General features: G+C 45.7%; 1 protein-coding gene across 1 annotated transcript; it reads left to right on the plus strand.

The window, feature by feature from the left end:
- Positions 1–3,872: 3,872 nt before the first annotated feature.
- galnt16 (UDP-N-acetyl-alpha-D-galactosamine:polypeptide N-acetylgalactosaminyltransferase 16) lies at positions 3,873–25,065 on the plus strand. Its single transcript, XM_076978467.1, has 15 exons — positions 3,873–4,268; positions 8,581–8,762; positions 9,002–9,100; positions 9,311–9,378; positions 12,554–12,619; positions 13,319–13,440; positions 15,849–15,936; positions 16,128–16,212; positions 16,420–16,523; positions 19,981–20,107; positions 20,284–20,376; positions 20,522–20,605; positions 20,761–20,884; positions 21,006–21,122; positions 22,959–25,065. Exons 1-15 carry the CDS (start codon positions 4,062–4,064, stop codon positions 23,100–23,102), a joined length of 1,710 nt encoding a protein of 569 aa, XP_076834582.1. The 5' UTR covers positions 3,873–4,061; the 3' UTR covers positions 23,103–25,065.
- The last annotated feature ends 1,072 nt before the right edge of the window (positions 25,066–26,137 follow it).

The following is a 26,137-nucleotide window of genomic DNA, read 5'->3' on the forward strand; positions in this document are numbered from 1 at the left end:
CGTGGGGTCTCATGGGTAATAATTCTGGGGTGGGTGACTGTTGCACTGTCCGTAAGCGCATTGCCCTCCCACCACCTCGCCTGTCCTCGAGTCTCAGCTTTAGCGTTTTTCCCAGTCTGCTGACACGACCTCCCTGCTTTCTCCCCACCGATGGCATGCGGGGTCGTGCGGGAGAAGTCCGCACCTTCCCAGTGGACCGCAGCACCAACGCTAGGCACACGGAACAGTGGGCATCGTCTCAAGCTGGAGTCGGTCTGGGTCTCTCTTCCCGTCCAGAGCTGGAGTCTGGCTTCTCCCAGCCTCTTGTCCCGAGGCAGCCCTGCCGGTCAGCTCCACGCCTCTCTGTTTACATCTGGCCGTGAACCGGAGCTGAGAGGGAGGCCTGAACTCCATTACCCTGCCTACATGATGGCGTCTCCTCCCAGAACACCCTCGGGTCAAAGGTGGCTCCGTCAGCCGTGAAGCCGGCTAGCTTCACGCTGCGGTGTGCAAAACGGGTTTTTGATTGTTCCGTTCAGGAGGCAGATGATATATGGTTGTATATTTTTTGCCTGTAATTGTGTATTGTGCTTGGAGACCTTTGTGTTGAGGAATGTCCTTTGAGCAGGGCAGTACTGCAACCTCTGCCCGTAGCCCACAGCTGGGTATGCTGCAGGTACAGAACTGTTTTTGTTCTCTGCTGAATTTGAGATCCAGGAGCTTTAAGTATTCTCTTCAGCACAGAACTCTGGAAGCTGTGGTGTGACTCTGCAGTGCTGCACTGGAGGCTTTTAAAAGCTCTTCTCTTGATGTGCCTTTGTCTGCATTTATTCTTAATTCATGTCTTATTTTATCTTTGACCTCTGCCGTCCCCCATCTAGGTTTTTAGGCTGTCTGCAGATGCTGGGATAGTAAATATTATGATCTTAATCCACATTGGGTAGAATTTTTTTTTTTTTTTTAATCAGCTGCTAAAACAATATAACCTATGAAAAAATTAGTATTATTCAGGCTTGTCACCTTAGATCTGTCTGTTCAGGTCTTAGATTTTAGCGTTGTGGCCAAACTGAACAAAAACCATGAGCAAGGATGTTGCATGAAACACGCTTCATAAGCAGATCCATCAGTCGTGTTGTTGGACTGTTAGCTGCAGTGGTTGTTCTCATGCTAATTATGCCCTTCAGTGTCGGCCTTAGATCCTGTCAGCTGCCTGATTCAGCCCTAACTAACCAAAATCCCAAGGAGGATCTTTGTAACACCACCGCCTTCACAATAACTTTTCTGCTCTGACATGCTTCACTTTGGTTTCCTCTGACCACGGGAGACTGCAGCTCCTACAAAAAAAGAGCATGACACATCCACGAAAACATTCACCAGAAGAACTGGCTTCACACAGTGAAGGTGGGCTGTGCAGAAACGTGGCGTGAACCGTTTGAATCAAGGCTCTGACTTTTATTATCAAACAAGCAACTCCGTCAGCAGTCATTTTGTTACATTTCAGATCAGTGGACAAATTATCTTCGTTTGAGCCATTTGTGAGGTTCAAGACGTTTCTTCTGGTCTCTAGCTCTTCCAGCAATGAAAACATTCACTGTCCACTGCCTGGGAGTTTGGGTGTTTCCACTGTTGATGTAGTGGAATACTGTCAAAGCATGAACAAGAGGGGTGTAGATCTACAGTGTTTGCCTCAGTACTGTCTGGGAAATAAAGGTTTTGGACGTGGAGTCTGAAATGCCAGGACTGACTCAGTGAGGCATTAATGAAGCACATTGACCTTCTGCAGTGTGTCTTCTGAGGTTCAGACAGAACCTTGCGTGCCAAAATGCTCCGCTGATATCTTTTGTAACCGTTGGGTTTTTGAATTGGATCTCCCTAAACGTACAATGAATACACGTATCCCCAGTAGCACCTGGAGGCTGTGCCGACAGCACACTGCTTTGTCTGAAATTGTATGATTTAGGATGGTCATTGACCCTCATTAGTTAACATTTACATCAAGCATGCATACTTGAATCAGGAATAAAACATGAAATTTGCATAAAAAGCCAGCAGACATTTTCGTTTTCATGAAGTCATGGCTTCATTAAAGGGGAGAATATAAATGTGTGTGTGTATATATATATATATATATATATATATATATATATATATATATATATATATATATATATATATAGGCAATATGGTTGTAATCTAAAGTTGCCAGGCAAACTGAATGTTTAAGGCTTAGCAAATATATCCATCAGGAAAAAACAGTAAAATAATTGTTACAATATTTAGTCTCTTACATGGCAACAAAAAGCATCTTTTATTGTAGACAATATATTTTTTTAAGTGTTCTATGTTGAAGGTCAGAGTCTTCTTTAGATGATGGGATTTCAGGTTTTATGTGAATGGCTTAATGTGCAAAGAAAGCCAATTATGACAAGAACACCTTGTCATAAAAGACCTCTAAAAACAGATTTTTAACACTTTTTTCCTTTCATTTTTGTTATCTTTTTCAACCAATGGTCACGATTTTAAATATCTTTAAAAACCCGTCATACGTGTGAATGATGTGGTTTATTACACAGCCTTCGCTTTGTAGCTGGAGTCAGAATGATCTCATATGGTGAAAACCTTAAATAAGGAAATGCCCATTTGCATTACCATGATGCATCATATTTAATCTTTAAGGGTCCGTGCTTAAACGTTGGTGAATATACTGGCTACGTCCCAGGCCGTACATGTTTTCCTAACACAAATCTCAACAAGCTGTGAGTTTTGTCCTGGATTAATTAAAAGGCGGACTTGTGAAGAGCTTGCACGACCAACTGCTGTGCAGAAAGAGGCGGTATAAGTCCCGCCTCATCATGTTGGGGTGGTTAGTGATTGGTCAGATTGGAGAATGACCACCTTCTGTCTCAGACACGCTCTCCCCTCCTGCCTACCATGGCTGTGTTCGAAACAGCCTACTACATACTACTGGCGTACTGCTTGGGCCCCAAATCAGTATCCAGTATCCAGTATGTGAACAGAGCAACCTTCGTGGTGTACTGCATCCCATCATGCATTGCTACGCTCATGTGACCCCGTAGTATGTTTTGCTTTTGTCTCATACTGGAAACTGTACTACATACTACTACGAGGACCAGTATGCAGTATCCAGTATATACGGAGTGCAGTATGCAGTACCCAGTATGTAGTAGGCTATTTCCAACACAGCCCATGGCTCTGCATGTCCAGGAAACATGACGTGATTGTTGTGAAGTCCAGGCCAGCAGAATGTTTCTGAATTTTTAAAGGAGAAAAAAAAGAGAGAAAAGAAACATATCAGTAGCGGCACTGATTGATAAAATGTACATGCAGCATTCATTGTCACTGTTTACGAATTTACTTATTTGAATATAATTCACTGTGTGTACGTTAATGTCTGTTGCGTTGGGTTACATTCAGGTCGCAGATACATCAGTATTCAAATAATCTCATATATACAACTGTGTCATTAGAAAAAATTATTACCTCCATCAGGTTGAGTAAAACAGTGGTATGATGAAAAGTACAAAAACCATTTGCATCAATAACAGGGGAAAGTATAAATGTGAAAGTAGGATAGATCGTTTTGTTTACACAGCAGCTCAATCAGGTATCCTTACAAACAGTGGCCCCAGATAGAGCTTCCTGAGCAACAAACAGTATATTGCACACTATGTATAATAAATCCGTTTTAATTCAAAATAAACAATAATAGCTCTATAACAATTACTGCTATATTGCATTAAATAACAATCTAGCTCAGCATGTTTCATGATTCGTGGACTTTCCGTAGGCTACAACCTCTGTGTAGTACTGTAGCATACAAGACTAGGGACGCGCATGCTGCGAAAGAAATCTTCGGCGCTAGGACCGTGGTCCAGTGTGCGCAGCAAATTCTATAGGGATGTCCGCTCAGTCGGAATAGCTTGCAGCACGAGAGACTTGTTAACCTCCGCGCGAGGCGTCTTCGCGCTGCACCCCAGAAATAAAAGCGTCCTCGAGATCAGAGCTGGCGCGAGCCGCACACGTTCTGGGCACAGCTCTGAAGCCCTCCCTATGGACACACCATGCGCAGGATTAGGGCCAACGCCATTGCGATCCTAACTGTCGCTTGGATCCTGGGCACCTTCTATTACCTGTGGCAGGACAACAAGCCCCGCACGTCTCCCTCTTCTGCGTCTCAACCGCGGGCCACTGGCGTGAAAAGCCATGGGCCGAAATCCGCCTCGGGGAGGCTCGAGATACATCGTGAGGACAGGACTATTCCACTTATAGTAAGTAGGGGCAGGGGCTTACATTAAGACGAACTGCGGTGCTGTAAAGCTGCGAGCTGCAGAGAGGTGTGTTTTGCATGTTGATAATGGGTTTAGTGGTGCACAGGTCGGCACGCGTATTCTCGCACCACCGCCGCTCGTGAGACGTCGCTCTAAGGTGATTTATCCACACGGGCATGCGTGACTTGTCCGTTTCGGGCGTTCTGGGGCGATACGCTGTCGATTCCTTCGTGCAGCTGCAACTTGATGTTGTATCTTCCGATGGCGATATTGTGTCCCCTGTATCAAGCTTCGTCAAATCGATGCAGGTGCACGTGCTGAAGTGCGCGCGCGTGATTTCTTGTTTTTTTTTTAAGAAAATTAATCTGCGAAATTGGCAACATTTTGACGTGACGTTTTGGCGCACTCTCCGGTGCAGCTGTGATCAAGTACACACAACATTTGTAGACAAGTTCTGCGGTGCACGAGCATCATTAGCCCACTCCTATGCTTAAATCTTATCATTTATCGCTCACGATGATGAAAACGTACCCCTACAAAACAGTTCAACTATTTGTTTATTGATCGTATGATTACATCACATGTTTGGACAGTTTCCCACGGACTTATAATGGCGAGATCGAGTCATAAAACAGTGCTGAATGAAATCAAATGTAGTCGAACCCGTTGTCTGTGTGGGGGGAGTTCACGCGCTCAGCTGCGCGTGTCAGCAGCGCGTGTCAGCTGCGCGCGGACCTGATCGCTGTTCTGTTGACAGTCGGATGTCAAATTCATCGGGTTCGCAAGAGTAAATAGTTTTCAAAAAGTTTACATTGTATCCAGAATTGGTCTGGCGTCACGGGTAAACAGAGTGCTGTATACATTTTATTGTTTTCTTGTTTGTTTTCATCAAAGTGCTGAATGCTAGTAGTCACCACCTGGACCGCCTTTGAGTCCGCAGGGTTCACGGTTCACTGGTGTAGCGACAGAAGACATTTCACCACTATACACAATAATGCAATTATGCTATTGTTATTATTATGCGTGAATAGTTATTTGAGTACCTAAATCTGGTCATAATATTGGTACTGCAAGCAACGTCACTCGGCTAATCCTCAGTCAGTTTTCCCTCTTAGTTTCCATAAATTAGCTCAAATTACAAAAATATGTATCACTAAATAATCTCTGTCTGTTGGGGATTACGCAAAAAACGTAATAAATCTGATGTCATGTCTGACCTCGTAGTTCAAATAATGTCACACATCAATAATGAGACCTGAGCTGATATCCGATCTGGATTTATCAGTTACTGGAGTGAGAGAGAGAGGGAGGGAGAGAGAGAGAGAGAGGGAGAGAGGTCACACTAGTGCTCCCTAGCAACAGAACAGCACTCTCCCAACCACTTGTTATTATGATGAATAATTACAACGCAGCATGACAAAAATATATTAGTGACACATATGCTTCTGCGTGTGTACCTTGGACAACATGTGTCTTCAGCGTGGAAATATGTACTGCACCACGAGAAGAGCCTCCTTGCCATGTCTAGACGGTCGGGTTTTCTCTCCAACCCGCTTGTCCCTGTGTGCTTTGTGCAGAATAAGTAAAAAAAAAACACTTTAAGCTTCTGGTTCAGCTGCCAGGTTCATTAAATAGGTTTGTAATGGCCTGTGGATTATCCTAGTATAGCAGCTTATTGATGATAGCGTGCTGCGTTTTACTGTGCATATGGACTGTGCAGTAATCCAGATTAGCAAGGTTCCTGGTTTAATAAGAGATGTGTTCACAAACGCCAAGCAGCACCTCCAACACGCCCTGCAACCCTCTCACATGCTGCTTTGATATCCGATCTGCCTTTTTAGCTCTGGCCCTGCCTGCTGCTTTTAAAATGAGATTAAAGTGGCTTTGCGTAGTCTCTCTTACCTGCACTTAATTCTAGGAGAGATACTCAGTTTTACGGACTGCCGAGGGTTTGATGTCCTGCCTTGCAACACGGTGTGCTGGGAATCAGGGTTTTTGTTCATGTGCAAAAGCTTCATGCTTCAATTATTTTCTTTAAGTCTGCCAAACATATCAGTCTAATCTTTGTTCTCACAGAGGTCACTCTTATCTACTTCACTGGACCCTAATTTGATTGATTACAGTTTCTCTAATTTCTGAGTTTAATCAGGAATTGCATCTTTGCATTCTTCTCATGTTGGGGAGGAAGAAACAGCTCTTCACTTATAGACAGTAACAGGATAACACACACAAATGTGTTGATAACAGTATAACACAGAAATGTGGTTATAATAGTATACATTTTTTATGTGTGTGCACAGAATTAGATGCTGATTTTCACTAATTAAAAATTCTATGGATAACACCACTAGTTATTACTATGTATTTGAGAAACATTTTTTTTTGTAATGACATTTTTTCCTGAATCATTTCTTCACAGAGTTTTTCTCATATTTTCATATCTGGTCAGTTGCTGTTCTTCTCTCCTCAGGAACGGAACTTTAGGCGTTCGTGTTGTTATGTCGAACACAGTTTCATCTCTACATGGCTTGGCTTCATACTCTGTCCAGGCACACACATTACAAGCAACATGAAATCCAAAGTATTTTGAGCTTTCACAATGCATTTGACCCCAGGCGCTCACTGGACCAGATGTTCCTGAGTTAAACTTAATTAACGCAAGTGAAAATGTTCAGTGCATGAGATCTGTGCTTGAGATCTGAACATCGATCATCACGCTCGGCTGGCTGGCCTCACCGGGCTGAGGTAACACTTAACCCGTTACCTGTATAATCAACATGGATTTTTGGACTTGCACGGGTTAAAAAAGGGAAAGTCTACCTTTAGAACATCACTGATTGATCCAAATAACGAACCAGTGCGTGGTATACAGTGGTGCGTATACTAACGATGTACACTGTATAAAGAATAGTCTATCTGCAACCTTCCTCTAGAGAGTTCCTGGCAGATTCAGGACACAGGAAATGACTTTGCTTTCAATAATTTAGACGCAATGACAGGCTGGAAATGTTGATGAGAGCAGGTGGCACCCCGGCCTTGGCGTTCACGTGTGTGGCGCAGTAACCCGCGGGACACCTGCGGTCCCTCAGGACGCCCCGGTGCACGCTGGCATCATCACTGCAACACGTGTTCCTCCCAAAGTCTCGTTTCAGCCCTGTAATGGAAAGTGAGGTCACAGCGTCTGCAACTGTGAGTTCAGCTTTTCCTGAAAGCTTGTTAATAGCACGGAGGTGAAGAATGGGGAAGAATGCCCCCACCCAATTTTCTTTCTCCACCTTTGACTTTTACGTGCTTTCATGCGGCTTTAACATCTGCCTGTCTACTTGTCTGTCTGTCTCTATCTGTCTGTCTGCTTGTCTGATAGCTTGTCTTTGTATTTTCTATATCTTTTGGGGCATTCTTCCTTGAATTCCTGTCTGCTCATCTAACCCTGTACACCATTATATCATCTGAGCGTGTAGCCGTGTCCTGGTGATGATCCAACATTCGTTTTCACGTTCATCCAGAGCCAAGGACACTGATGGTTCTAGTGTGTACACAGCATGCTTATGTAAACATGGGGAGTGATGTGCCCTGTGGTTCATGCTTACGTGGTTAGTGCTGGTGAAGCCGCAGAATGCCCCGTTCACAATTGATCAAGAACCCTTTACTCTTTATTAGCAACATCTCCCAGCTGTCTAATGTGGAGTTTATCTAAGTATGAGGCATGGAACACAAACGCAGTGCAGTAAAGATTAACACGCTGAAGTGAAATGGTGTGTGAAAACTCACTCATGAACTCAATATTATTTAGTGACTTAAAATTGGTTTCTGGTTTCTTTTGTAGCCATGTTGTGTTTTCCTTCGCACCACACACACTTTGGATTAGACAAGTACAAGAAAGTTTGCAGGGGGCAAAAAAAAAAAAAAGTGTGAGATTTTGAAGTTTCATGACACCAGACAGTTTGTGACACTGTGATTAGTCACACAGTGTTGGGCTACAGCTGCCACTGGAACAGCTAATGAGCCCCTACTGTAGCCTCATCCGCCTCAACACTAATGATCCAGAAATGCATGTGAGAGAAAAGCCAAATGTGGGTTTTCAAAAGGGAGCTACATTTTACATCTTGTAGTGGGGTGTTAGAGCTTCTAAAACTCATTAACAGTATCACAGTAGCCATTTTCTCCTAATTTTAGCAAGAGACACGAGAATCTGTATTCTCATATTTACTTTCTGTCTCCTCCTCTCTCTATCCCTCTCTCTGACACTCTCTCTCTCTCTCTCTCTCTCTCTCTCTCTCTCTCTCTCTCTCTCTCTCTCTCTCTCTCTCAGGTGACTCACCCACCACGAGGGGACCTGCAGGATCAGTTGTTGGGGACATTCGACGAGAAAGCCTATTTAGTTGGTAAACAGCTGCGACCAGGGGACGACCCCTACAGAGATCACGCCTTCAACCTGCAGGAGAGCGATCGTCTAGGCAGCGAGAGGGTCATCCGTGACACACGGCACTACAGGTGACACACGTGCACTCGCCTACATGCTAGAACGCCCAGCGTTGCACACGCAATGACATATCACGTCACCCCGGTGCAATAGTCCGATATAAAATGAGTTTGAGCTGCCATGGGGCCTCGTAGTCCAGACGACTACGAGAAACTTTTTAGCTTTCTTTTACTCTTTGCACGGCGAGTCCCCCATGCACTACATCCACAGAGAATAACACGTTTCCCGTCTTATATCTGCCGCTTTACAGGTGTGCCTCGGTGACCTTTGACCCCGACCTGCCCCCTACCAGCATCATCATCACCTTCCACAACGAAGCTCGCTCCACCCTCCTGCGCACCATTAAGAGGTACCGGTCCCGCCTCCGTCACCATCATGCTCACTGTGTCCCGTAGCTACAGTCAGGCTTCAGTAACGTGACACCAGGTGTCCTTGCAGTCAGTGGTCCATTAATATTGTATCAGAGCAGACCAACTCCTTAGACAGGCATTACGTCAGCTACAATCCCAGAGAGTGTGTGGTGACACGCTGACACTCCCTGTGTGACGTTGTGTCTCAGTGTGCTGGTCAGAAGCCCACCCCATTTGATCCAAGAGATTATACTGGTGGACGACTTCAGCTCGGACCGTGAGTAGCTCTTGTGTACACGTATTCACCTGTGGTCATGTCATTAAGACACACACGCACACACGCACGCACGCACACACACACACACACACACACACACACACACACACACACACACACACACACACACACACACACACACACACAAAACAGCTTTGTGTGTAGGAGTCTACAGTCATGAAGAACTCTGTAAGCTTTGCAATTTGAATTGAAACATCTCTTAACAATGTAGAGATATTTTGGGATTGGCAATCAACCTCCTGCTCTTATAGTGAAATGACTACAGTGACCTCGCACAGTAAAAAGTAAAATACTTTCAGCACTCTAATTACCACCACATGTAACTAACACACACACACACACACACACACACACACACACACAGTATTTTAGCATTGGCCCATAGCAAGGTTGTATGGTTTTTGATTGCAAACACTTGCTTGTGCATATGTGTGTGTGTGTGTGTGTGTGTGTGTGTGTGTGTGTGTGTGTGTGTGTGTGTGTGTGTGTGTGTGTGTGTGTGTGTGTGTGTGTGTGTGTGTGTGAAACAGTGCAGGTCTTTTACATTACTGCTTGCAAATTCGCCAGAAATCTGCCGTTACTGTCCACCGTGTGGTCACTGTTCAGTCAGCAGTTATGTCAGCCGGTGTGGGGTAGGTGGGTTGTGCCTACTGGTGTGGGGTAGGTGGAGGATACGTATTGGTGTGGGGTAGGTGGGGCATACGTACTGGTGTGGGGTAGTTGGGGTGTACATACTGGTGTGGGGTAGGTGGAGTGTACTTACTGGTGTGGGGTAGGTGGGTGTATGTACTGGTGTGGGGTAGGTGGATTATACGTACTAGTGTGGGGTAGGTGGGGTGTACGTACTGGTGTGGGGTAGGTGGGGTGTACGTACTGGTGTGGGGTAGGTAGAGCGTACATACTGGTGTGGGGTAGGTGGATTATACGTACTAGTGTGGGGTAGGTGGGGTGTACGTACTGGTGTGGGGTAGGTGGAGCCTACATACTGGTGTGGGGTAGGTGGGGTGTATGTACTGGTGTGGGGTAGGTAGCGCATACATACTGGTGTGGGGTAGGTGGGGTGTATGTACTGGTGTGGGGTAGGTAGAGCATACATACTGGTGTGGGGTAGGTGGGGTGTACATACTGGTTTGGGGTAGGTGGGGTGTATGTACTGGTGTGGGGTAGGTAGAGCATACATACTGGTGTGGGGTAGGTGGGGTGTATGTACTGGTGTGGGGTAGGTGGGGTGCACGTACTGGTGTGGGGTAGGTGGGGTGTACATACTGGTGTGGGGTAGGTGGGGTGTACATACTGGTGTGGGGTAGGTAGAGCGTACTTACTGGTGTGGGGTAGGTGGGGTGTACGTACTGGTGTGGGGTAGGTGGAGCCTACATACTGGTGTGGGGTAGGTGGGGTGTATGTACTGGTGTGGGGTAGGTGGGGTGTACATACTGGTGTGGGGTAGGTAGAGCATACATACTGGTGTAGGGTAGGTGGAGCCTACATACTGGTGTGGGGTAGGTGGGGTGTACGTACTGGTGTGGGGTAGGTGGGGTGTACATACTGGTGTGGGGTAGGTGGGGTGTACGTACTGGTGTGGGGTAGGTGGGGTGCACCAGTGGGAGCCCAGGGGTTCTACGCCCCCCGGACATCCTGCTGACGTCAGTATTAATTAGGCAGCATGCGCTGTGCACACACAGGGAGGTGGAACACAACTCTGTCTCGGCCCTGTCATGTCTCACTGGACCTAGAAATGTGCTCAGACACACACACCTGCTGACTTTCACTTTCCCTCTGGGTCCCTTTCTGATTCTCTCTCTTGACCTGTCTCCCTCTCTGTCTCCCTCTCTTGACCTGTCTCCCTCTCTTGGCCTGTCTCCATCTCTGTTTCCATCTCTTGACCTGTCTCCCTCTCTGTCTCCATCTCTTGACCTGTCTCCCTCTCTGTCTCCATCTCTTGACCTGTCTCCCTCTCTGTCTCCATCTCTTGACCTGTCTCCCTCTCTGTCTCCATCTCTTTTATGTTGTTCTGGTTCTTGCACATGATTGGCTGTTTCTGTCATGCTCTCTGTCTCCATCTCTCTCTCCATCAGTAACATACAACTCTGTTTGTATCCAACATGAAAATATGACTCAACTAGCCATAGACAAAGACAAGCATGCAGTATGAAATCTGGACTCCATATATTGTCTCTCCCGTCAGGTGTCTTAATGCTTTGCCCTTGTGGTCCTGTAGTTTGTACTGTCCACTTACCACCTGTGTTCCTCTCCGCTTCAGCAGTCTGTCTGTCTCTAACTGTCTGTCTCTCGTATATACATACATACACTGATGTGAAAACACGTGGACTGGGAGGGAGAGACCAGACAGGACAGTGATGGTGGTTTCAGTTCTCCGTAGGGCTTTTCCAGGGACTTGATTTGCCTGATCTGTGGAGCCATTAATCTGTAACTCTGTAAGGCCTGCCATAGCTATCAGTCATTTAACTGTGAGTGTCTGGTTCAGTGTGTGCGTGCGTGCGTGCGTGCGTGCGTACGTGCATATGCATGTTATGCTTGGCTACTATTTCAAGGGAAATGTAAAGTATTGTCTAGAATATTGTCAAGTTTGTCTGGAAAAAAATCATAGGATGATAAGAATTCAAACATGACTTTCTGTATGTCAGCATGACTCTGTGCTGTTTTGCCCCTATTTTAAAGTAGCCAGCCATAAAGAAAGGCAGGCTTTAGTAAAATAAAAGTAAATACATTCATTTAAGTCGTTCTACATCCTCATTCTAAATAAAGGAATTTCAAAGTTTACTGGTGTAAAAACGCTCTCAGTCGATACAGAACCAAAACCACTTGTAATTCCACAACTGACTCCTACAGTTTGAGCTGTTTGGAAACTAACACGTAGCACAGCTCAAAACACAGGCCAAACGTAAACACAGCTTTGTCAAGGATCGTTTACAGAATATCTGCGGAATAGGATTCACTGAAAATATCGTGGATATCCGTATCTGTTCTACTCTCTCTTCCTGTTCTTCCTTTTCCACACACATTGCAGACGCCCTGCATCTCAGCTGCGGGGTGTGTGTGTGTGTGTGTGTGTTTGGCCTGTTGCTTCTGCATGTGTGTGTGTGTGTGTGTGTGTCAGATTCTCCGTGTAATCCGATGTCCCCTTTCTCATTAGCCGAGGACTGCCAGCTGCTCTCTCTGATCCCGAAGGTGCACTGTCTGAGGAATGATCGCCGGGAGGGTGAGTCGTGCGCTGGTGGAGCTGCCTTGGGCTGGGGGAGGGGCGTTGATGTGGGCGGGGCTGGGGTGTGTGTGGGCGGGGCTGGGGGAAAATAGTATTCATGGAGAGAGAGTGAGTTTTTCTGCCTCCAGATGTAAGTCTGTAACACTGGCCTGCTTTCTGCACAGGGGGGGGGGGGGTTGGGTTCTTTCAGATAGAGTAGGTCAGATGTTACACACTTTGCCAGCATTTGTATCACATATTAAAAATGAAGTAGTAATTTATAAGACTGGTTGCTGATAAAAACAGGAAGGGGAGGTAGAGTCTGGTTTTCCACAGCTAGCATTCTGTCTCACCTGCACTGCAGCTCTGAAAAGCAAAACCTTTCAGAGTGTTTTATCAGAGAAGCGGTGAAATCCGCTCTGCAGATGAAATCCGCTCTTACACGCGTCACATCCCCAGAACTGTGTTCATTTAGACCATAGTGCTTTTGTTACCCGATTATCAGCAGAAACGATGTAACCGGATCGTTCTGTCTGCCAAGCTGACGTCTCTCCACCGTACGCCTGAAGCAGGTCTGGTTGAGGAACGTAAAAAACCCAAACAGTGTGAGATCCGTCGAAACCGTTGTTCTCACCGCGCATGAAGTGCGCACGACCCACGTTACACCTGACTGCGTGGCAACGGTTGCCAACGCGGTATGCCTGTGTTTGTGGGTAGGGCTGATCCGGTCCCGGGTGAGGGGCGCTGGGGCGGCGTCCGCCTCCATCCTGACCTTCCTGGACAGCCACTGTGAGGTCAACGCTGACTGGCTGCAGCCCATGATCCAGCGGGTCAAAGAGGTCAGTCGCCTGCTGCAACTACACACACACACACACACTCGCACGCTCGCACGCACGCACGCACGCACGCACGCACACACGCACGCACTCCACACTGCCGAAAGTGCGGGGCTGTGGTTGAGATCGCGTTGTGTGTGTTAGCTGATAAACAAACACACACACACATACTTGTGTAACCCTGTCACAGATGATAGCACGCAGATTTTGTGTGTTGGGAATAATTTATAACTCAGTATTGGCCTCGGTACAGCATGGCTTTCAGCTGTATTTCCTGTGAGAAAGCAAGAAAGTGAGAAAGACAGAGGGAGAGAGATAGGGAGGGAGAGATAGAGGAAGGGAGGGAGAGAGTGAGTAAGGGAGAGAGGGGGAGGGAGAGAGAGAGGGAAGGAGGGAGAGGTAAAGAGAGAGAGAGAGGAAGCTGCTCTTCTGCCTTTCCCCTCTATTGATGAAGTTAACTTGCCAAGAGACATGTTTGTTCCCCAAGAGAGCAATCCAAAACAGTATATCTCTTTTTGTCAGTATACGCCAGCAGTAATTTCATTTGTTTGATCTATCATCTAATATCCTCTCTGTGCAGCTGTGCAGCTGAGGGTGTCCAGGGGGGGGGCGTTCGGCTTTGCCTCATGCCCTAACCCTGGACCCACGTTTACCAACTATAGACCTCTAGACTTCACTGAGACTGTTTCCAAAGGCATCGGGATGATAGACATGGGAGTGAAGCACCAGCCTCTCACTGAACAGACACGGGACTCTTCCCAATACACGCATATGATACAGGACACAATCACATCTTACCTATGTGTGTGTGTGTGTGTGTGTGTGTGTGTGTGTGTGTGTGTGTGTGTGTGTGTGTGTGTGTGTGTCTGCCTGTTCGTCCTCATTAATCCCATCACTATGAGCCTGCAGATGCGCCCCAAGCCGGTCCTGGAGCAGGAATTAGTCACGGGGCCTGGGCCACAAGCAAGTTAATGATCCATGCTGAAAGACATGCCCTCTGCCTGACTCCCACACACACATACTGTAGACACACACACATAAGCACACACACATACACACATTCATATGCGCACACACCCCCTCCCACATACATATACACACTGGCCCAGAGTAGGCCAGCTGAGATGCTGATTACAATCGGATGAAAAGGAGTTGATGTGAAAAACAAACAGAGAGGCCGTGAGACAAACGATGATTAGTCACGTGGGTGTTCCACGTTTACACTCTGAGGGGGCAACGTGACGAGTGTTCTGTAGCCTTTCAATAACCCAGGATGGTGTTGAAACTGAAGTAGAGAGAGATGCACATACAAAACAGAGAGAGAAGGAGAGAGAGAGAGAGATAGTGAAGGAGATAGTGAAGGAGAGAGGGAGTGAGAAAAGGAAAGAGGAGTAATAGTGAAGGAGAGAGAGGGTTGAGGGATAGAGAAAAGGAGAGAGAGAACCAGAGAAGTGAGGAGGGAGAAAAGCATAATTCCATAATGAAGATAAATGAACGGGCTGACACAAGGTCACAGTGAACTGCCACAGAGACCAAGACTGGTGTGAGGGTTCAGTGGTGAGGGTTTGAGTGGTGTGAGGGTTTGAGTGGTGTGAGGGCTGTGTGGTGTGAGGGGTTCAGTGGAGTGAGGGCTGTGTGGTGTGAGGTTTCAGTGGTGTGAGGGGTTCAGTGGTGTGAGGGGTTCAGTGGTGTGAGGTTTCAGTGGTGTGAGGGGTTGAGTGGTGTGAGGCTTCGGTGGTGTGAGGCCTCGGGGGTTGGGCTTGCTCATGGCCCCTCACCAGGAGCACCGGAACTCAGCTGCGTCATGCTCTGGCTCTGGGCAGGTGTTTATTTGCCAGTACAATGTTTCTCTTACTCGTCTAATTTAATTCTCATTCTAATTTAAACTCTTCTCTTTAATTATTCATTTTCATAGTCAGTGCTCACTAAGGTCGACACTAGCTCACTCACTAGGAAGTCTGTTATGAGTACGTATGGTGGCAGCATGTCAAATGTGAGGGACGATTCTCCTATTAACCACAGTGATTTTTCCAAATCAAAGCAAAGTCAGTATTGAATTGTGTCAGGATGTTGTGAGAAACTGAACTGAACAAAGATATCGGAAGAGTAAAACATGTTACAGAGTGAAACCTTATTTTCTACAGCAAACATGCACAATCTCAGAAGTAAATGTACAAATCAAATATAGGTTGCAGTGTCGTTCTCATTAGTCTGAAGGTTCAGTGCCTGCTGGGTCATTTATACCCTGAACCCACCAATAAGCTCCAGACTGAGCCCGTTTTGTAAAGAAGCCAATTTAAGGTCACTGGTAAATGGCTGGAACATGGGCCACTCCATGTTAGTGATCATGATGTCAGGTAATGCCTGCGGGTAGGACTGACCCGCTCACCTCTCTATGTGTTTCCCTGCAGGACCACACTCGGGTGGTCAGCCCCATCATTGATGTCATCAGCTTGGATAACTTTGCCTACCTGGCAGCATCCGCTGACCTCAGAGGAGGTAAGGTCCTAATCTGTAGTCTCGAAACGTGTAAACACATGGGATTAAGGAAGACGTTCAGTGTCGGTACCTCAGCAGTATGGAGGAGAGTAGCAAACACATGAACCTTTGACCTCTAATTGGACATTTCTTCATGATGGAAGAGTGACCTCCAGATCAACCCAGTCCGTTCTCTTCCTCTTCGTCTGCAGGATTTGACTGGAGCTTGCATTTTAAATGGGAGCAAATTCCTGTAGAGCAGAAAATGGCCAGAAATGACCCAACTCAGCCAATCAGGTGAAGACATGCAGCGTCTCCCCAGATCTCCGTCTCCCCCACGCACTCCCACTTCCTGTCCTTTCCATACCCGTCCTTCACTAAGAACTAAATCATAACCTCATGTGTCTTAATTTCTCTGTTGGTTCTCTGCTCTCTTTTCCCCTCCCCTTATCCCCCCCCCTCTCTCTCTCTCTCTCTCTCTCTCACTCTCGTATGTTCCTTCAGGACACCAGTAATTGCTGGTGGGATCTTTGTTATGGACAAGAGTTGGTTCAACCATCTGGGCCAGTACGATACTCAGATGGATATCTGGGGAGGGGAGAACTTTGGTGAGTTGACCGCACGTGTCCCTTTGCTCCAGATAACACATCCATCTACTCTGAGTGCCGAAATAAAAACAGTATTTTATCTGGAAAAAAAATGTATGAGAAGAATAAATAACAGCCAATAGCAAAGCTGCCATGAAACAGAACACTAAAAACATCGCCACTATGTGGACATTGAACAGCACCAGTTAACCAGCTAATGAGTATAACTTCTAGCAGTCGGGCCTCGTGGGCACACACAAATGAAGTGAGAACAGGGTTTCATTTAAACATTCAGAGGGCCATCTTCTCAGGAAAGGAGAAAAGAGACAAACAACCAGTCTGTAGACTCCAGACGCGTTTACGCCAACGACGGGGCATAACGGCATACACACGGTGTATCTTACATATGACACAAGGGCTCGGAGCAGTGGGAAGCAAAACAGACACACAGCCAACAGAAGGCAGGTTGAAGAGCGTCGACATACACCGGGGATGAGAAACAACAAGAGCTAAACGGCGTACCGAGAAAGAAAAATAGATTTAAACACATACGAGCAAAGCTAGATTTAAACGGGAAAACAACCAACCTGAAACGAGGTTCAAACAACGAAAACCTAAACACATGACAGCACAACCTAGGCAAACACGAGTAACGCGATACCGCAACACCAGAGAACTTCGGAGTGAGACACATTGCAAGTTGCATACACTGAAAACAGGTTCTCGGGAATACATAAGCACTTAGAAAACACAGGAGCATCAAAAACAAAGACAGACAAAGACGTGAGTGAAATGAGGGGTTTAAATATACAGACAAACGAGGACTCGAACAAGACGCAGGTGATAAATATGACTAGAGATGGGGGGGGGGGGGGGGGGGCTGAACAGGGGCGGAGATCAAAAGGTAGACAGAGCACACAGGGGAGGAACGTGAGTGGAGGATGAAACGGGGGCGTGATTGACAGCCGGGCGGGGCCAATCCGTGTGGGGAGATGTTTCCAAATACATCTTTGAATCTTAAATGCAGAATGGAAATCTGTGGTGGATGTAATGAACTTGTATGAGCTGGGCTGGCGTTCGAGCGTGCCCTACAGTGATTAGGGCCGTTTTGTTTTTTCTGTCTGACAGTGAAGTGTGATGCAGTTTCAGACATGTCCTCCACTATCTACCTACTCACTGCTGTTGTTTACTTCTCAAACTGCATTTTTTTTGCATGTTTTCCACGTTTCCTTTACTAGTGGTTGATGTGCTGTTATATAACACCAACAGTGATATCCTTAAAGCAGGTTGCTACTTGTTGCCTAGCCTATAAGGAATGGGTACGACGTTGCTCTAAGACTACCCTTATTTAAGGTTTTGTTTAAATTACTTTATTATTAGTTGCTTATTTAGTTGCATTAATTTATTAATGATTATTAATTACATAATTAACAAACTAACAGAATTAGTGTGTCTGAGTGGGCAGTGTTTCCGGGTCGGTCTGTGTGTCACGGAGGAGCGTTGAATAACCAGACCTAAGATAGTGGAGGTAAATGTGGGTCCACTATTTGGCAAGCAGCAGGTCACTGTTATCCTTTTATTTTGTGTGTTGTAATGGCATATTAATTACTTTTACAGTGTTTATAACCTATATAATAATAATTGATTAATCATATTCCCTTTATAATGGTAGCAATATGATAAAGTGATAGTGGTGACTTGAACATAGTAACAAATCGGTCTGTGACTGTTATTAGAGGAATTTAACAGCTCAATCTAGTTTTTGCTGTTTTTTTTTTTTTTTTTGGAGTTTTTTTTCAAGTGTGTTTTTTATTCCTTTGGCAAGACCAAATGTTGGTTGAGTGGCACTAAATCTTTCAGCTTGGATGAACAACTGCCCAAAAGTGATACGATATTTAATCTTAATCCATCTGCCATCTGCCCAGTTTAAAACTTCCTAGAACTTCAGAAAGAACTAAATCTCCAGTGCTGATGCTTAGTCTTCTAAAACTGCAGCTGTGTGAGTGGAGTAAACATGATTAAAGCTAGATTCTGTGTGTTTACACATGGTGCAGCTATTCACGTGTGTATGTGCATGTGTGTGTTTGTGTGAGCATAGAGCCCTCTTCTGGTTGAAAATTTAATTCACACTTTACAATCCTCACTATGCAGGAAGATGACTTAAAGGTGTAGAGTGTTCAACAGAATTACCGTAAGTGTAGAGTGTAATTCTACACAATGAGCACATTACATTGGCTAACAGGAATGACCAGCTGGTAAGTACACTATATAGACAAAAGTATTGGGACACACCTCTTAAACATTAAATTCAGTTACATTGTCACAGGTATATAAAATCATGCACTAACTATGTACTCTACAAACATTTATGAAAGAATGAGTCATTCTGAAGAGCTCACTGGATCTGAATGGGTCATTCTGAAGAGCTCACTGGATTTGAATGGGTCATTCTGAAGAGCTCACTGGATTTGAATGGGTCACTCTGAAGAGCTCACTGGATCTAGTGCTGTAATAGGATGCCACAACTGCAACAAATATCTTACCTTCTGGTTTCCATGGCAGCATGGCTGCATGTAAGATTTATCTCACCCAGCACAGTGGAGAGCGTTGGGTGATGTAGGTGGTGTAGAACACACCACCACTGCATTCTGGAGCTGTGGGAACATGTCCTGTGGGGTGACCAATCACATTTCTCCATCTGGCAGTGTGATGGATGAGTCTGGGTCTGGCGAATGCTGAGAGAGCATGTTTGGTTGAGGTGGTATGACACTGTGGACTTGGTCGCTAGGGGCGGGGCCTAGAGCGCTCGTGTCCAGTGAAGTGTCGTCATCCCAAGACATTTTGGACAATTGTTTGTGTCACCAGTTTGGTTGCAGTATGACTGTGTCCCAGTTCCCAAAGCAAGGTCCATAAAGGCATGGTTGGGTCAGTTTGGTGTGGAAAAACGTAACTGGCCCACAACCCCGTATAAGACTCAAGATTTAAGAGTTTTTGTCGTATGATCAGAAAACACTGCAATGAATTTCTTTCTTTTCTAGTCCTCCTCTATCATAAAAAGCTATCAAGACTACATACATAGATACAATCAAACAAAACAAAACTATAAAAGAGATTAAACTAGAGCTCAAATGAAAACAAACTAGATATGTAATGAAAAACCAGAGATTAAACTAACACTGTAATGAGACTACAGTCTCTAGAGCGGAGATTGTGAGCCAGGTTCTCTCATCAATCACCAGTGTCTGACCTCACGAATGCTGTGGTGAATTAACGGGCCCAGAAGACTGAGGGTTTTACAGCTGGATGGGGGGGACTAACTCCACACTAATGGACGTCATGGTGTAATGACATAAAAGCTCCTGTAGGTGTCCTCATATTTCTGTCCATATAGTGTATCTTCATACATAAACATTTATAATAAACACCCTAAATTCTCATTATTTATGTTGCTCTCTCTTGTCCCTTGGCTTGTGTGTAGAACTGTCATTTCGAGTGTGGATGTGTGGAGGCAGTTTGGAGATTCTGCCCTGTAGTCGTGTGGGCCACGTTTTCCGGAAACGCCACCCGTATGACTTCCCAGAAGGCAATGCTCTCACTTACATCAAGTGAGTGGTGTGATAACTTCAAATTACAAAGCACAATGCAGCGATCCTGTTATGGGCTCTGGGTCCATATTTAGTTATTAAACATCCATGATTGTATGGTATTGGTTCTGTGTGGTAATGTGTGTGTGTGTGTGTGTGTGTGTGTGTGTGTGTGTGTGTGTGTGTGTGTGTGTTAGGAACACACGGCGAGCTGCAGAAGTGTGGATGGATGAGTATAAACAGTACTACTATGCTGCGAGACCCTCTGCACAGGGCAAGTCCTACGGAAGGTCGGCCATCTTTTCTCTTCCTGTTTCGCACAAAGCAACGTTCTGTCTTTCTCAAGGCCCCTTGGTGTCGTCGTGATTGCACACACTTTTTAACTTTTTACTACATCCATTCCAACATTTCATCACCCGTCCCGTCTCTCCGCAGTATCGCTGATCGGTTGGCACTGAGGAGAAAGCTGAACTGTAACTCCTTCCACTGGTATCTGGAGAACATCTACCCCGAGCTCAGGTGAGTCCGCCTCTCCGGAGCTGCTGTGGAGAGGGAGGACCTGCACATCCTGCAGGTCCTTCTGCACGTGTAACCCAGGCCAGGAGATGTGTGATCACCACTGGATGAGTAGAGAGCGTGCACATGCCCTTAGTGGGTCCTGGTGTCTCTGGCAGGATCCCGGAGCAGAAGGCCACGTACAGCCTGTTGAAGCAGAGCAACCTCTGTTTGGAGAGCTACAACACGGACAGCCTGAGACTGGCGGAGTGTAAGAGTGGCTCAACCATACCTGCCTCACAGGTGAGAAGTGTGTGTTCCTCAGGTCGCCGTGTGTTTGCGTTTTCTTTGAATCAGCATTTACTATAAACCGTTTTTACAGTGGGGCTCAACGTCTCTGTCTCATCATCTCATTTCTGCGCAGAAATGGACTCTGATCGAGCCACAGATCCGCCAGCAGGACCTGTGTTTGGCCATCACAGCCTTTTCCTCGGGGTCAAAGGTCAGGCTGGAGCCATGCAGCCCTAAAGAGTCCAGACAGGTGAGCACACTGGCGTCAGTCTGGGTCAGGCAGGCTTCACGCAGGCTTCACGCAGGCATCACGCAGGCATGGCGGCTGACCAAATAACCCCATCATATCCTAAACGAAAGAGGAGAAATCTTCTCACAGCTTGGAGGGTACTCATAACAACCTCCTCTTTTTGTTGGACGACATTTCGATTACTGCAAACGTTTTGTGAGCAGCAGTTCTGCTTTTTCCATTCTTCGCTTTTCATTTGGAAATCCGCTTGAACTTGTGAAACTGGCCAGACGTCATACAAGTGCTCCCATCTCTCTTTAGTATTGGTGTACACTGGCCATCTGACCTTCTCACGTTCACTACGGCACTCCCAGAATGCTCAGCTTCAAGATTAAAGCATGTTTTTTTGGTTTGGTTGTTTTTGTCCTCCCAGAGTGTCTGCTGATGTAAAAAAAATGTGAACACTGAGGTATGGAAGGCATGTTATCATAGAACTTGGTCTCAAGGTCCAAACCTTCAAGTAAAGCCTCAGCAATCCTCCGTATCTCCCCCCCCCATCGATCACGGGGGAACACACTCACTCTTCAGCTGGGCCTGAAGCTCACCCAAGCCTGATTTACGACCTGGAGGCCGGAGCTAAACAGAGACCATGTGTCTCCAAGTGTGTGGATGTGTGTACAGACCTGTGTGAGCACTAGTCTGAGTTCATGAGCGCTATCACCGTCCTGACATGCCGGTGGACTGTGCGTGTCCTAGAAGTCTGCTGTGGTGCCATATAGCTGCTTTTGGGATCTTGGCTTTGTGGTTTACCACCAGATATTTTTTTAATATTATAACGCTCACAGTAATATTACTTTCAGTTCACCGTGAACATATATTCACTATGTTGATGTGACAGAGCTATCATTTTACTTTCGTATTTACCTACAATGCATACTTATAATTATTTGTATATGTACATAATTATTCATATATATACATAAAGTGTAGTAAGATACGTAGAGATATTGATATTCAAAGTGCACAAAGTTTCCACTGAAACAGGAGAAACGGGACATTTTGCACAGATTTCCTTCACCAGCTGTGCAGGTGAAGCACTTTGGTTGCATAGCTAGTGAAGGTCATCTGTCCTGTTTCTCTGGAAATGTGTACTTCTATATGGCACACACACACACACACACACACAAGCGTATAACACACACACACTTCTTCTAAACCAAGTGCATCTGGTTCCACTTACTAACATTTGGCTTAATGTTTTTTTCCAAGTTCTTTAACAAAGTTCAGATCTTTGTTAGATCCACTTGGTTCTATAAATATGTTTAACCTGAATATTAACATCAGAAATCAAGATGAAGCATTTGACCCGAACCAGCTGAACAATAGCTGCAAATGATAAATAAGGGTGTTTATAATTTTTCTTGGCTTGCAATGATTTTCCAAAACACTCCAAACACCCATCCCATTTGCCATCTGATTAGAGTTACTGTGTACAAAGTTTGATTCTCACCCTGAACCACCACCTGTATCACCACTGAGCCAAGAGATTTGCTTACACTCCCAACCTCCCGTAAGCACCAGAACACTACAGCAATTCTAGCGGCAGCTCGGGTCAAACTCACCAAACCGTCCCCTACTCTGCCTCTGCTAAAGCTTTTGGCTGTTTACATCATGCAGTGTATAGTTGGTTTTATTGCATTAACCCACATAAGAGCTTGTAATGTGGTGTCTTCTGTGAGCGTACAACAGTATTTCATAGTATGCCCTCTGCACATGTTCCAGTGGTGTTTGCCAAGCGTTGGGTTTGTGCAGCAGCACTGACTCATTTCTCCTGGTGCTTTTCTTCCTGTCCAACAGAAATGGAAGCCCAGAGGACCTGCACTTCAGCATATGATCAGTGGTCTGTGTCTGGACAGCCAACCCCCAGCAGGCCCGCCAATTACTATGCAGTGCCGCCCACAGATGGCCAGCCAATCCTGGGAGCCTCAGCTGGTCACCTGACTTTGAGGGGGTGTGATGAAAGAGGGAGCGAGGGGAGGGGTTTTGAAGGGTTGCAGACACTTGTGGTCCTTTAAGGCCCAGAGGAATGCATCTGCACAGTTTTAATTAAGGTGCTGCTTCCGGAAGAGTAGACCATGGCCATGTCCAAAACCACCTCTGTCTTCTGCACCTCTAGCCTCTCCTTCGTACTCTCATGACTGATCACAAATAGCAGGACAGGGAGAAATAGCAGGCAGGTTGAGCTGAGAGTTTCCTCTGTTCCGGCTAGTTTAATTCAGTCAGACATTTGGACATGGTCAAAGTTTACAGTGTAACGGCAGGTAGCTGGAGACTGTGGTGGCATTTTTAATTTGTTTATTTTATTTTATTTTACATTTTTTTGTTGTATTGGTTAGTGACTCAAAGGAAGAGACTAGTTATGTATATTTATGCCTTTACTACCTTTGAGAAGTCACAGTGCACGCACCTTTACACTATCATTCCTGCAAATGTTGCTGGGCATAAATTAAGCAGCTGTCTTCATCAATCTCTTACCTGAGCCAGTGTTTCTCTTTGCTCGCTCTTATTAAATGTTCAACCATTCCCATCGGGGAGCAGATCACTGGCGGGATGATTAATGTGTACATACTATAAAAAGTCACGCTGTGTTTTCAATGTGCCAGACAGGCTTTCATTTGAGATCTACCCTTGCAACAATTCTTAAAGCTGAACTGCGGAGGGCTTGCCAGACACGAAGGTTGGCCGGGCTTGGGAGCCGAGACGTCATTCCCTCCAACCTCTGAAACACAATCGGTGTAAACACTGTTCTCATGTTGAAGGGTTTTGATACCTGATCATGGAACCACTTTGGGGAGCATAAAGTAACAAAGAAGCTCAGCTGAGCTGTAACTTTTTCCAAGGTTGTGAGATGGAGAAGACAGCGAAGTGGAATTTGATAAGAAATGAAACGTGCATATGTGGGCTGACATCTTTATTCTCTATTGTTGGATGAAGCGGATGCACTTTTATGGGCTCCTGATGTTTTTTTTGCATGTTACTGTGAAACACCACAAAAAGGCTTTTTGTGACATGTCACGTCCAAAGACTGTTTTTCTTGTTTTTGTTTGTTGACAAACTTAAATTTTGTAAATACTTGAACAAAATGTTTTGATCATGACCAAAAGGAGCATTCATGTGAAAAATAAAGAGTCTCGAGCCCAGTAAAAGAATCCTTATGACGCAAACACTGGCACAGCATGTGATAACATGTTAAAATATCAATAACGGTGTAAGAAATTAAATTACTAATTCCTCAGATATAATCTACAATGCATAAACTGGTAAAACAGAGAAGGAAGCAGTGATGCCGATGTTCAGGCGCTTAATTCTTAAGGCAAAACACAAAAAAAACATTTTAAATCATAATCGATTTTTATGCAGTTACCCAGTTTACAATTAAACCATGTCCTGGTTGCAGTTCCGAGTGTGGCCACTGGGTGGAAACATATTGTAAAAATTGGAAGGCCGATACGAAAATCAACAGATTCGAATTTCATGTTGAGACGTTTACAACTAGATGCGAAACATTTGTCTTTTAATATGTAATTTCGAGCATATAAAATCATTTGTAATCTCTAGAGCTTTGCAAACGGTTGTTGTACTTCATAGCAAATTTCATAAAGGATTTCCACAATTTACTTTGTGTTAAATAATTTTTAAATGGAGATGGAACATTTAACAAACCTGTACATTTTAAAATCAGAAGTTGCCAATTCTGACATTTTTAACTCTGCCCCAGGTCTCCGCTGTACCTTCCTCTGTTATTTTGATAATATTTTCAGTAAACATCTGTTCCAGAACTCGTCACACAGCTATTAGTCGGAGTGCCGATGCTTTGATAATTACAGTTGAACTCTGAGCTCACTGGGACCTTTAGTTCCAATGGACGTGGGCAAAGACCAGCTGTCTGTACGAGTACGTATAACTTCATAGACCAGAAACACTACACATATTTAATAAAATCATTTTGCTTTCATGGTCACCTTAACATTGAATTAAACGTGTTTTATTTTCCACACGGGCTATTACGGGTTTTTCTTACGAGCGCTTCCTGTAGCCTAAAAAAAGTTAAATGAACTCCCAGTAATAACAACACTTTAGCAACATCAGACGAAAGGCAAACGGCGCCATGTGGATCGGACGCCTGGATTACAGCGACGGATGCGCGTCAAAAAATTATTCGCACGCAACAGGCCCGGCAGCGCGTGCGAGTGCACGCGCCCCGCTCCATTCACGTCCCATTGGCATGCGGCGCGTGCCACTACGTTCCGCAGCCCCCGCCGCTGCAGTCAGCAGCCCGGACGAACGGAGCGACCCCTGTTTCCCCCAGTTTTAATTAACAACAAACGTATCCGAGTCGCCTCGTATTTCACGACTCGTCCGCATTCGCACGCCCCCTGCGTTGCTCCAGATGCATTTTGCTTAACGAGTCAAATAATCCAGTGACGTTGATAGACGGTTGGACGACGCACGGTCCGCAGCAGGATCCATAAACGCACGAGCCGAGAGACTGTAGCATGCACGACTGGGGAAGAAAAAACCCAAATGCATGATTTTCCAGACTGTCACGTATTTTTTATTTTTTATTTGCGGATTATTCAAAAGCGGCATTCACCGTGGGAGCGGTAGACGCCGCCCAGTATGTAGGGCGGTCCGTCGCTAAGGAAGGGCGAGGTTTGGTCGAGCCGCGCTAGTGCACCGAGAGAGGCAGGTGAGGCGGCTGCTGTAGTCCGGGCTGCTGTACTTCGAGGCAACGTTACGGTTCTAGTTTGAACATTTCTCGCACACTTGGACCCCGAACCCGCGTCGACCCCCTTCTGGCCGCGCATTCGGATACGCCGGAACCCTCTGCTTTTTTAAAAGTCGGAACAGGTAAAGGTGACTCATTTAAGACTTGTTTTTTGTTTTTAAACTCGCCACCTACATCGAATCGACGGCGCGAGCGAGCGGGGGGCTACGCGCGCGAGCCAACCCCGGGCTAGCTCGCGCATTTCCAA

Source organism: Brachyhypopomus gauderio, chromosome 17 (assembly GCF_052324685.1).
Source record: "Brachyhypopomus gauderio isolate BG-103 chromosome 17, BGAUD_0.2, whole genome shotgun sequence".
Taxonomy (NCBI): Eukaryota; Metazoa; Chordata; class Actinopteri; order Gymnotiformes; family Hypopomidae; genus Brachyhypopomus; species Brachyhypopomus gauderio.

Coding starts and splice junctions, on each gene's coding strand:
- galnt16 (XM_076978467.1), top strand. CDS start 4,062: ATGCGCAGGATTAGGGCCAACGCCATTGCGATCCTAACTGTCGCTTGG. Junction 9,101..9,310: donor CTCCTGCGCACCATTAAGAG/GTACCGGTCCCG, acceptor GTTGTGTCTCAG/TGTGCTGGTCAGAAGCCCAC. Junction 16,524..19,980: donor CTGGGGAGGGGAGAACTTTG/GTGAGTTGACCG, acceptor GCTTGTGTGTAG/AACTGTCATTTCGAGTGTGG.